This window comes from Vittaforma corneae (assembly GCF_000231115.1).
Source record: "Vittaforma corneae ATCC 50505 unplaced genomic scaffold supercont1.2, whole genome shotgun sequence".
NCBI lineage: Eukaryota > Fungi > Microsporidia > Nosematidae > Vittaforma > Vittaforma corneae.
Genome location: NW_006889835.1, coordinates 101375 through 114203, shown reverse-complemented (window position 1 = coordinate 114203; position 12829 = coordinate 101375). Strand labels below are relative to the sequence as shown.

General features: G+C 32.1%; 8 protein-coding genes across 8 annotated transcripts; 4 read left to right on the top strand and 4 right to left on the bottom strand.

Annotated features, from left to right (window-relative positions):
* Positions 1–4126: 4126 nt before the first annotated feature.
* VICG_00338 (uncharacterized protein) lies at positions 4127–4612 on the top strand (the record flags this gene model as incomplete). Its single annotated transcript, XM_007603729.1, has 1 exon — positions 4127–4612. One exon carries the CDS (start codon positions 4127–4129, stop codon positions 4610–4612), a length of 486 nt encoding a protein of 161 aa, XP_007603791.1.
* Positions 4613–4965: 353 nt separating this feature from the next.
* VICG_00337 (uncharacterized protein) lies at positions 4966–6705 on the top strand (the record flags this gene model as incomplete). The annotated part of the gene is made up of 1 exon (XM_007603728.1): positions 4966–6705. The coding sequence occupies one exon, from the start codon at positions 4966–4968 to the stop codon at positions 6703–6705; it is 1740 nt and encodes a 579-aa protein (XP_007603790.1).
* Positions 6706–6954: 249 nt separating this feature from the next.
* VICG_00336 (uncharacterized protein) lies at positions 6955–7491 on the top strand (the record flags this gene model as incomplete). The annotated part of the gene is made up of 1 exon (XM_007603727.1): positions 6955–7491. One exon carries the CDS (start codon positions 6955–6957, stop codon positions 7489–7491), a length of 537 nt encoding a protein of 178 aa, XP_007603789.1.
* Positions 7492–7740: 249 nt separating this feature from the next.
* VICG_00335 (uncharacterized protein) lies at positions 7741–8568 on the bottom strand (the record flags this gene model as incomplete). Its single annotated transcript, XM_007603726.1, has 1 exon — positions 7741–8568. One exon carries the CDS (start codon positions 8566–8568, stop codon positions 7741–7743), a length of 828 nt encoding a protein of 275 aa, XP_007603788.1.
* A 288-nt stretch (positions 8569–8856) lies between these two features.
* Positions 8857–10437, top strand: VICG_00334 (uncharacterized protein; the record flags this gene model as incomplete). Its single annotated transcript, XM_007603725.1, has 1 exon — positions 8857–10437. The coding sequence occupies one exon, from the start codon at positions 8857–8859 to the stop codon at positions 10435–10437; it is 1581 nt and encodes a 526-aa protein (XP_007603787.1).
* A 227-nt stretch (positions 10438–10664) lies between these two features.
* Positions 10665–11312, bottom strand: VICG_00333 (uncharacterized protein; the record flags this gene model as incomplete). Its single annotated transcript, XM_007603724.1, has 1 exon — positions 10665–11312. The coding sequence occupies one exon, from the start codon at positions 11310–11312 to the stop codon at positions 10665–10667; it is 648 nt and encodes a 215-aa protein (XP_007603786.1).
* A 283-nt stretch (positions 11313–11595) lies between these two features.
* VICG_00332 (uncharacterized protein) lies at positions 11596–12186 on the bottom strand (the record flags this gene model as incomplete). The annotated part of the gene is made up of 1 exon (XM_007603723.1): positions 11596–12186. A coding segment is annotated over one exon (591 nt), but the record flags the coding sequence as incomplete, so codon positions are not given.
* Positions 12128–12523, bottom strand: VICG_00331 (uncharacterized protein; the record flags this gene model as incomplete). Its single annotated transcript, XM_007603722.1, has 1 exon — positions 12128–12523. The coding sequence occupies one exon, from the start codon at positions 12521–12523 to the stop codon at positions 12128–12130; it is 396 nt and encodes a 131-aa protein (XP_007603784.1).
* Between the last annotated feature and the right edge of the window lie 306 nt (positions 12524–12829).

Below are 12829 nucleotides of genomic sequence, written 5' to 3'. Positions count from 1 at the left end.
GATTTTTTGATCCAAGAGTAATTTTATTTAACACTTCACACACTTTTAATCTTAATTATAATGTTCACACAGACGCTCATGTTATAGTATATTGTTAAAAATAAAAATATAATGATGTTTATTTAGTTTATAAGATGTTTGCTGGTTCGGATCGTGGTTTAATACCAATTGTATTCTATTTTTGGCAATTTCATTATCGACAAGTTTGTCCAAGGAAGTTTTGATCTATTGTGCAAAATAATAGCCAAGTGTTGATGAAATAGTAACTTAAACCCACATTTGTCTTTATTCTGACATATCAAATAATCGGCTTTGATGTGTTCAATATGTATTTTTGAGCTTTTTAAGACCAATCAACACTGTCATCATAAGCTTAGATGGGTTTTAAAATTGCAGACACCTGGCGTCGTATTTGCAGTCAGATGCATGTTCTGTATATAACCCAAGCATAGATCATGTAAATTGTAAGGTAAAATTTTGACCCAAGTGGCATATGCCACACTAACAAACTTAATATGATAATGAGGCATATCTATTGAAAAATATCGGATCGCGTGACTCTATGAAACATATTTCACATTTCCCCTTCCATTCAAACTCAATGTATATAAACTGCTTCTGCGATATCCTAGAAAGAGCCATCTCTCTTCTAGCATGCAAATCTTTTAACGAGAAAAATCACGTTCCACCATTCCTTGGTCCAAGCTATACATCTGGTGCAACTGGAAATTTTTATGGTAAAATTCCAGGTATAAAATTAAGAGCACTTGGAGTGTATTAATTTTGGAGTGGTAAAATATATAAATAGCGTTATTTAAACTAAACAAATATACGAATTTGCATGGCTCTATTTACAAAAACTATTGGATTGTAATGTATGTACTATGGTTTACCTGATTTTAACAAGATCATTAAATAAAATACGATAATGATTAGAAAATGTTAATTGATTAGCATTTAATGCCATATTTTTTTCACCTATTTATATTTTCAAATGCTTTGATAAAAGTTTGCCTTTAGGAAAGACATTGATAAAACATCTATTTCCTCAAATATACTCCCTTGACATAGATAAGTTCAATTCTTTTGTTCACTAAATCAAATAATCTTATGACGGAGTTCAACGCGAGCATCCGACTAATACCATGCCTGTAAAATTTTTAGGAACAATTTTCCAACAATTCGTTTTGATCAAATAAACATTCGATAAAATTAAAGCTTAAGAATGAAGGACAACATTAATTCGGTAGTATTTCCACAGAAAGATTTTTATATAATACGAATTCTTTGCCGAGATTATTGTGTTAGAATATGAAACGATTTGTAAATCTAATGGGTTTATGTGGCATATCTACTAAATATAGTTTTATATTTTATCCATAACTATTTCAACAAGTTCAATTTTCAGTGCTGTTGTACTGACAACAGTTTCGTATATCATCAAATTTGTCTACATACTTAACTGCTAACGTGTAATTTTAATATCAGAAATTGTTTAAAGTTTTTTATGTTGAGTGTATTGGAATCTTACCAGGAAATAACTCTTTCTTCACTTTTTTATTTATGCAAGAAATGATTTTCTTGATAATTTAGCTGTGTACATCAAAAATACTTCAAACTATTTACTCCGTCAGAACCTTTCTTTTTTAATACTCATTTGGCTCATACGTTTAGATATAGAAGCTTAGTATTTTGTCAATCTTTCTTTTAAAATTACTGTCCTCGTATTGGAGGTTTTTAAAAAATCTTTCTGTCAAGTTCTAATCGCAAAGAACCATCTCAATTATATTTAAGAAGATTAACCAAACAGTTAATTGAAACAACATCAAGGTAGTAAATTTTAGAAATAAAAGATGGGATTTAACTATGCATTGATCCAGTAAACAGGAACTACAGTCATAATATTGATAAATTAATCTTATAGAAAAAATATCTACGTGATGGATTTAAAAATAAAATTAGAAAACTTTAAAAGCTAACACAAGTGTATTGTATTAGATAAATTTAAAAGAGATTTGAGCATAGCTGGTAAATGTGGCCATGTTACTTCGCAATTATGTTGAAGATAAGAAAGTACCTGGCAAATAATTATAATCAAAGAAGTATTTAAGTTTGACAAAACCAATTTACTTCACAAAATCTTTTATAGAAAGCAGTTTCAATATTGACAAGTGGCATTTAATCCAACTGGAAGTATGCAATTTTCTTTTGTATCGTAATGCTAAATAAATGATATGTGGACATTCTTAATGTTGAAAGAGTCAAAAATTAGAGATATTTTAGAGTTTTGATTATGATGTATCTGTCGATTATTTTAGCGATTCAAAAGTATATATTATAGAGCTTTTAATGTAGTTGAATTTAAAACAAGAATATAATTGCGGCATTGAACAATACAATCGATTATAAAAGGCTGATACACTCTATCATTGAACTTTTATATTTCTAAACAACATTTTAACAAGCATTGTGAGTTTTATCAGGGCAAATTACTAAAGCACAGATCATTCCGGAATTTCAAAGAACTATGCCAAGTACCATGCCATTATCACACAATGTTTGCTAACATGGTAAAACTTTTAGTTTACATCGAAAGAGAGGATAGTTACATTTCTTAAATAAAAACTTATTTTCATTGCATAATAAAATATGGACATATGATCTCAGAGATTTATAGGTATGAATATATTTGAGCCCTTAAGCTTCATCATTAAAAGTCATTTGTGCATACCTTTTTCCGACATATAAAAGACTTCAGAACTAAACATATGCTACGGCGAAATGACTCAAAATGCAACAACACACCATTATAATTAAAACCTGTGTCTAAAAACGTATTAAATGCTTTCAAATATTACTAAAAATGATTCAAATCCGTTTTATTTGCATTTTGATCAACATAGATATTTTCTAACGAATTTTCCAAACTATAACTATGCATTTCTATGTTGGAAGGCAAAAATTTGAACATATCTGACATTGACTTCATCCACGCTTGATCCTACGTAGATCTGAAAAGATATTTCGTCGAATAAAAACTCAAACCAAGTCCTAATATGGAAGCCAACGATCAATTTGAAGATGACAAAAGAATCTACAACAATAACCAATGCAGATTTAGAAAGCATAATTGAAAAATGGCATCAATAGTTCATACTTGATGGTATATTTGTATTTTCTTTATGTTTTAATGCTTGCTTGATTATATTGAAGGAAATATTTAACAATTAAATCATGCCTTATTTTAGCAACATTTTCTTAGATCGCACAATAATCCTTCAAATTTTGAAAATCCACATTAGCATTAATAGACGAATTTAAAAGATCCACATTATGCATAATATTTTTACTATAAACATGATAAATATTGAATTGACATACAATTATTTCAGTTTAGCACATATTCAAATAATCTATGCAAATTATTTTTTAATATTATAAGACTATTTCATGCCATTTTACCCCTTGAACGTATCAAAATATCTATGAATAATATAGTGCCGAGCCATTTTGAAAGCAAAATATTACAAACTCTTGTAGTTTCTTTACTGTAAATTTAATGATGTAATATTAACGTTTTTAGCCAATTATCTTTTTGACACACAAATGCATAAACGAAGAACTTCTATAGAAAATTATTGCACTGATCAAAACATTAACATCTTCCATCTATTTAGCCACTAACCTATATTTTAAGACACTTCCATTTTTATATCTAATAGAAAACAATTGAATAAAGCAACGATACCAAATCTCCAAGGGATTGCTCTTGATATTTGGCCTGACCAGTCTTGATTTAATTTAAGAAATCCCATGGGTTCCAGTGCAACCACTGTGCATGGTTACAAATAAATCACAAAGATAATATTCAAAATTAAATTAGAAAAAACCATTGATATAGCAACTAGCAAATAGAATATTATATTAAAAATATAGCATGAGCTATCTAATATAAACAATTATTGCACAAGATTGCCTATAAATTTTAAGCCATCTTATGGAAATTGTTGCAGATAGCAAATTTTTAAGGACAATACAATATTGCCAACACACTTCTACCTCAAGTTTAACTAAAACTGCAATCTTGTATCAAATCCCGCATATTTTTAAAACATAATTGTAAATAATGGAAGACATAGAAATAAGACTTTTAAATTTAGAATCAAGGGTCTGTGAAGTGGAAGACAATCAATCAAGAGACAAATATGAGGAACTAAGCATCCAAATATGTATTTTAGAAAAACTAGCCGAGTTTTACAGGCAACCAAACATTCTTGAGCGTATTGAAAAATTAAAAACGATTTTACAAAAGAAATCGAACCATACAATCTATATTAACCAAGAAAGGACAAGCAAACTGGATCTCATCAATGAAAAAATAGATAGGATTTTGAACGCAAATATATTTATGAATCAGTGTGTATTGAGTCAGGGGGAGCTAATTGATGTCATCGAGACTGGATTCGAAACAGCACAACAGTCTACTTTACAGGTGTATGACGAGTTAGACAAATACAGAAGGTACATCGTTAGAAGAAACAAACTTCTCAGAGTTGTCATTGCTCTTGTTGTTATTTTTGTGTTTTTGCTAGTTGTAAAACTACTTTATTAAATGTCAAAAGCTACTCCAAGTCACAGCCAACAGCCTGTCATTATCTATCATTTGACCTTTTTAAATGGGCTTTGATCAATCAACTGATTCACATAGTTTCATTATGCAATGATTAATGCAACTTGCATAAAAATGTACAGGCCACTCACAACAAAGTCTGTTCTTTCTTTATTGTGCTCTTTTTGTAGTTTGAGTGAGGCTTGAATCTCTTTTTAACGCTGTAGTTCATTGGATAGACATAGTTTTTATTATAGCTGTAAGGTGGGAAAGTGCCAATGTTTGCGATTGAGGCTCTTGACAGGCCGTTTCCAACGATTATTGGGTATGACATTTGAAGTCCATTCAGCTTTGCAATGCAACCATTGAGTAGGGCAATCGACATTGTTGTTGACTCTATCTTTTTCTTTAGTTTTTCTATTTCAAGGAACTCTTTAAATGTCCTCTCGAAGGAGTCTTTGAATTCTTGGAACAGTGCTCTTCCAGCTGTGTCATTCCCTTGGAGTGAAGTACTTTTAAGTGAATCTAAACATTCTGCCCATAAAAATTTGATGGAAGATCGAATTGCTCAGATGCTAATAGGACATAATCCTCCATTTCTAGTCAAAAATTTAATAAAGCATACTCGTATAGCATGTAAAAATCCAATAGAATCGGAATGTTCATACTTTTGCATTCAGGACAATGAATTAACTAGAGAAATGTCCATTAAAGCATTTATACACAATAGAAACACAACCATTTCAAGAACAATTAGAATGAATGAACCCATTGTAACATTTAGTTGTTTTGATGAAATACATTTATTTTTATATTACATTCCTAATCAAAACCTACAAATTCAAGCTATAAATGAAAATCAAGATCAAGAAGGAGAAACGACCAATAATATTACCTCATTCAAGAAAGACAATAAATGCCACGTTTTCTACACAAAAATAAATTGCTGCAGAAACTGGGACAGAAAACAGCTTAAGGCTGTTGAGCTAGATTTTATAAGCAGATCCAATAATTATATTAATATTCCAATATCTATATCAAATGCAAGAAAACCGAATGATTGTCACTATAATGTATGTCAGGAAACAAGTAGCAATACTTACACAATACTAATGGAATCCCAGTGTATAATATTTCCATGTTTTCAATGTCCTTTGTGTTTTAGGTTATTTAGGAATCCAAGTGTTATGAAATATCATATAAACTATTTACATATTAATTATGAACTAGGGAGAGAAGGCAAAAACATTTCTTTAAAGAAAATCCAAGAGAATGTATTTGCAAATTCCCATCCAATAGAATCCGACACAGACACGCATCCATCAATGCATGGGATAGAATTTTATAGTAAGACCTTTTTTGATGAGTACACATCGAGTGGGGAAGATTCGGTAAAAAATTACATAGACTTCTATGCTGATATTTGTATTGAAAGTGAAAGTAAAGGAAACTACAATGTAAATAAGAAGACAAGCTCGCCAATAAAGGACACGGTGGGAAATCTTGTGAATGACAAGGTTAAATGCAAGAATTATTTAACAGAAAGATTACTTGTCATTGCAATCTTTAATGCAAAGTATACTGGCAAGAAAGAGGGCATTACAGCGTATTTATTACAGTTAAAACCATTATCTAAAGAAACGAAAGGCCAAAAACAGTTTAAACCCATTCCAAACTTTTTCTTAACACCGATATTTGAAGACACAGTATTTTTAAATCAAAAATATTTAAAGAAAACAACAATATCGTTTATGAGGAAAAGAAAAACTAAACTTCTGGAATACTGTCTACAAAACTATGGATTGCTGATTGAGAGGGAATTTGATACTCTTAATTATTCTAGTATGCTTTCAAAACATTTGAATTTGAGAATAAAAGAGCATTTGTTTACATTAGCACTAAGTCCTAAAATGTACAAGCTAATGAAAGCATGGAATAGTGTTTATATTGAGAATTTGAATCTTGAAAAGGCGCTTTATGAAATTGTTTCAAGCTATGGAATGATTGATGAAATCATTGAGTTTATTGAGCTTTTGTACACCAGGGGATTGCTAAATAGTGAAGAAATAATGAAAATACTAAATAAGATACAGTAGTAAAATAAGAGGACACAGATTTGTTAATTTAAGTACTTTTATTTGGATTGATCAAAAAGAGATAATCTAAGAATATACTTTGAGCAATCAAACATTATTAAGCTTATTTTAATAGAAATGGATTAATAAGTTACACATGTTGACAAGTATTATTTATTCAAATAGCCAGAACATACTAACTTGGTACCTATTTTTGATCTTTAAAAAGAGTTTTATTCCACAATCAATTTTTGTCATACCCCCACCTTCATGGAAACTAAAAACACAAAGTCTAAGGACAATGTCGTCGATAAAATCACAAAAAAATACATAAAAACACCGATAACCGCCGACATTTACACCTTAGAACAAATAAAAATAACGTTGGACGACTTTTTGGTTGAATACTGCCGAGAACGGGGGTTCCAAGAGAAGTACCATCTTACAGATTTTCAAAATGTCATAGGTATCATTTCAACAATTCAGGCCAGTATAGTTGTAGTTCTCAGTCTGTTTTGTAAGTTTGAAGATGTAAGAAGAATGCTATTTATGTGTATTATCTCCTATTTTGCAGTTAATATATTCTGCTACATAGTTTCATACTTTTTTGGAGGAAAATTATCCTTCTATGAATTCAGTGTAATTACAAGAATAGATCGAATGCCAGTATATGTTGTACTTTTATACTGGAAGGACAGAATGGTTCCTGTAAAATATTATAAAAATGTCTCAGAGCTGTTTGATGAAACTGGGGTGTTAGACCATATTGAGTTTTTGAAAGACCTGGAGGAATTGTTTAAAGAGTAATTAAATATTCTTATGAGACAATTTCAATGTATTCTATTTTAATAGATTAAAAAGTATTTTTGCATAAAATTAGGCACTATCTAATTTAATGTAAAATCAGCTAATCAGAAATTACATTAAGCTTTATCTCATCATTTTTTCTTATCGCATTTACAGTCTTCTAATCCAGTGAATAGTATTCTACAATCACATTCTATCTTGATTCTATTGTCCTTTTGTCTATTTCTATTGCCTCTTCTTCTCTTTTTATTAGCATTTTGAGCTTTTCATTGGTGTTTGAGTTGCTATACCTTGTGGATGATTCTGACAACTAGCATTTCCTGTAGGAATACAAGCATTGCCTGTATTTGAAGCCGAAGCATATTGTGCATACGGCATTTGTTGGACATTAGCTGTTTGCTGAGGCTTATTAAATGACGTTGTTCCGCAGTTTATAGTTCCACCAGTATAGCTATTAGCTCTAAATGAGCTACAATCACCTGGAAGCTGAGATGCTTCAGGCATTGTACCAAAACTAGATGGCTGTGTTGTAGGTTGTGTTTGTTGACTACTAGAAGTAATTGATACGGTAACAGTTCTTATGATGGGGACAGGTACATAGATAGGATATATAGCAGGCTGTGCAGATGGTTGCAAAGTAGTAGTGCCAGGTGGCTGAGCTTGCGGGGCAATCTGCTGCATAGACTGAGGAATAGGATGAGATTGAGGAAACGTTTGAGGGGATGGCTGAGATTGACTTGGATGAGAGTAAGGCGGTGAATACCTGCAAGGATCAAATGATGGCGTTCTTTTCATTGAATTGGATTCGCGATTTGTAGAACATCTCACTGAGCTGTCAAAAATTGAACTAAAATTTGAATCAAAAGGATAACCGGGATTGAGGCCTTTTTTGTAGTTTCCAGAAATCACGTCATCATTGCCAACTTTTGTTAATTCTTTAATAAACTCATATTTTTTACTTTCGCTACACCCATCAGGCATTAAAATGTTCTCTATCGGCACTGTAATACTAGAAATGGACACAACATTCTTTATAAAATACAGAAAGATACAGCCTTTTTTTATAGGCAATCTCATAACTTATTTGATTATTTTTCATTAATTAGAAATGTTTCAAGAAATGAAACTTGATTCAAAAAGTTTCAAAAAGCTCTGCCTTATTCTAGTTAAAAATAAGATTGAAGAAAGCTAAGTGGAAATTTATAACACAATATTATTTATTGTGTAGCATAGCAGAGTTTGTTGGTGTTTTTATATGAAAAATTAAAAAATATTTATGTAGACCTGTCAAATCAAATGATATCCATCAATTCCATGATTATTTGCTTGGATCTTTCTTTTTTAAAAAGATATGCCCCCTAATACATGTCCAAAAGTGAGACCATTCAAATTTCAGAAGAAGAAGACTGTCTTATCGTAAATGGTCAAAAAATATACATAAGTTCAGAACTAAGAAAACACATATTAGATGAGTACGATTCCAATCCGGATAACTGTGCTATTTCACAGTTTGTTGCAGGAAAGAAGCTCACTGGACTGGTTTGTTCAATAGGACTACCAGACTTCCATATTGGATATGCACTTCCGATTGGATCGATTGCAGTCATAGATCTTTCAAATCCTGATGCTGCAATCAGCCCAGATGGCGTTGGCTTTGATATTAACTGTGGTGTCAGATGTTTAAAGACGAACTTATTTTTAAAAGATTTTATACCAAGTAGTGAAACGTCTTCAAGTGTAAACGATAAAAGGGAGTTAATTGGTAATTTACTGGTTGAACAGCTACCTTTCGAAGATATTCCAGTAGAAAAGCGTATTTCACCAGAACATTTGAATGGAATATTAGATGAAGGTATGGAGTATCTCCTTAAAATAGGTAGAGTCTGTAAGGAAGATCTTGATTTTACTGAAAGTAGAGGCAGTCTGGAAGGTAACAGTAGGATTATTAACCAGAAAGCCAAGTCAAGGGGGTCTTCGCATCTTGGAACTCTTGGATCAGGCAATCACTATTTGGAAATTGAAGTTGTTGATCAGATATGCGATGAGGCTATAGCCAAAAAGTTGGGAATTGAAGAAGGACAGATTGTAATATCAATTCACACAGGATCCAGGGGATTAGGGCATGGATGTTGCTCGGATATTTTAGAAGAAATGAAACAAAGCAACATTGATACCACACAACTTATAAAAGATAGGACCAAGGAAGAGTTTAAAAAGATTTCAGAAAATGACAGTTTGAGTAAAGAGGAGAAGAAAGTTGAGTATGAAAAAATTACTCAAAAGTTTAGACAAGAAAAAAAAGAAGCAATGACAAAGAAAGAGATCGAAACACTTGAATTTGTACCATTTAGAAGTGAAATTGGACAGAAATATCTTAAAACTATGAACTCGGCATCTAATTTTGCCTGGGCCAACAGGAGTGTAATCACTGAAAAGGTAAGAAAGGTTTTTTCACAGGTTTTTCCTGAGGTAGAAATAAAGTTGATTTATGATGTGTGTCACAATGTGGCTAAAATTGAAAAGATTGATGGAAGGGAGTATTTGATTCTAAGAAAAGGAGCTTCTAGGATTCTACCACCTGGACACCTCGATCTACCCGAAGAATACAAGGATATTGGACAGCCGGTTCTAGTCGGGGGATCGATGGGTACCTGCAGCTATCTAATTGTCGGAGATAAGAATGCAAAACTGACGTACTATTCTACGTGCCATGGAGCAGGACGGCTTGTTTCTCGCTCCAAGTCCAAGCAGAAGTTTTCTGTTGAAGAAGTTATCGAGGACATGAAAAGCAAGGACGTTGTTTTCAAAGTTGGATCAATTGAAGGAATGGTTGAAGAATGTGCCAATTGCTACAAAGACGTTGAAGTTGTTGTTAACCACTCTCAAAAGATTGGGGTGAGTAAGAATGTTTGTAGGGTCAAGCCTATTCTTGTCTTAAAAGGCTAATAAGAAAATATAAAAAGCCAATATGTTTTGATGCATAAACATTAAACAGTTTCGACAGTAATTTTTAGTTTTTCAATAAGAATGAATGGTGCAGAAACACCATGCCTTTTGCATAAACGATTTAAGGCTTTAAATTGGAGGTATATTCAAAGTATGACTAAATTATATTTATTGTTAGAAGGAAATATTATTAAAAGAATAATTACTTCACATTTATTGCTTATCGTTTAGTTGATAAATGTAAATTTCGTTTTGCATTTTTTACAAACAGGCATAAATTTACAGTACACCAGTAAACAAACAGGGCATACCAGACCAAGTGTAACAAAATTGTTACAGCATGCACACTTGATTTGATACGCATCCTTCTTCTTAGTCCTATTTCCAAGTAGCTGGAACATGTCAGAAAAAGAACAGCTTTCAAGAAATATCCCACCGCTCCCCTCACAACACATCCTTACAAGTATGTTCCTGTGCAATGAAAAGCCATGGATGGGTATTTTTCTATGCTGTGCTACAAACATACACTTAAGATACTCGAGATACTGACTGTTTTTGATCTTTTCATTGCTTTCATCTGTCATTTCAAATATTAAAACTGTAGTGGGAAAGTCCATCAATGCAAACCCCAAATCTTTTGGCGTTACTTTCAACCTTTCAAAGTCATCTTTCGAGTTTAAATACTCAAACACACTAGAAAAATCCTTGTGAACTTCTGAATTGAAAATAACTGTCTTTGAGTTGATTATTTTGACAGTATTGCTTTGATCGCTGAGAATACAAGCGTTTACAAAGACTTGTAAGTTGTTTAAAGGATCTTCTTGGTGGGCTTTCCAAGCAGGCTTGTTTAAGTCCAAAAGGATGTACAACAGCATTTGTGCTACAAAGGGGATAAGAATAAAGCAATTTAATAATCTGCACTATTCAAAAGCCTGAAAATCCATTGAAATTAAAAATTAAAAGTAAATACATCAATGTCAAATAGTATATTTAAGGTTAAAATAAGATTGATTCATTTTGTAAATGTTGATGTGGTCCATAAACAATCATTTTTAATCAAATGCCCTCCAAAACAAATAGCTTCTATGCTTTATCTTAAAATAGGCCTTGCGCACCTTTTCATATTTTATTATATTTAATATAGCTTTTAATTTTGTACTACTCAGCCTTGAATATTTTAACATAGAAGAATCCATCCATGTTGTGAACATGTGGGTAGATTCTTCTTGCTTTTTGAAGCGATCCATTGAAGTTCTCGTTTCTAAAATGGATAAAGCCTTCCCTTCCAACGGCTACATTCAAGTCTACAACCTTTGCACTCTTTCTTTGTGAAAGTAAATAATCAACTACACCCTCATTCTCCTCCACTAGTACAGAACATGTAGAATAGACCATACATCCACCCGATCTAAGCATATCAAAGGCATGTAAAATAAGCTTTTGCTGTATCTTAACAACTCTCTTAATGTCCTCCACTGATTTTGAGGTTTTTATGCTGGGATCCTTGCTTATCACACCCGTTCCTGAACAAGGCGCATCAAGGAGTATCCTGTCAACCTTTCCTACATTGAAAAGAAGGGCATCAACGTTGGTTATTATTGCATTTGTAACAGCCATTCTGGATAGATTCGATTTCAATGAGCTAATTCTCTCTTTTGAAATATCATTGGAGTATAACACACCAGTGTTGTTAAGAATAGCAGCAATATGAGTGCTCTTTCCCCCTGGAGCAGCACATAAATCTACCACCTTCATTCCTTCTTTTATTTCCTAGATTTAAGACAGGAAGCATAGAATTGGCTCCTTGCATAATATAATGACCAGCAAGATACTCAGGAGTGGCACCCAAGGGAACATCTGACTTAAATGCTACCAAGGCAGTGTCTGTCCATTCCAAATTTTCAGTTTCGACCTTCCTCTGGCTAAGAGTATAGGCCAAATCCTTTCTTCTAGTGAGGAGTGGATTTACACGTAAAACAGTTGGTCTTTGTTTTTCATTGGCCTCCAGAAAGACGGCCAATTCTATTTTTGGGAAGAGTTGCTTGAACTTACCCAATAGAAATGCGTTGTAGGATTCTTCCAGCATTAAAATACTTTTGTGGGATAAGCACAAAAAAGTCTTTTCAAAGAACAAAGCCGATGTAAATAGCAGTAGGAAAAGACTATTTTACACAACATTGCAACACGTCATATTTTAACACAATTATTGATTAAAATGGGAGTGTTATGAATAAATTTATTTGAATTAGTTATTGTAAATATCTATTTAAGTTATTTGAGAGACCTGTCAACTTCAATAACAGTTATAAGATGAGATGCATAAAACAACTAGCAATACAAATTCAATATATTTAATGTTTTCTATCATTGTCTAAATACTCTATAAAAACTC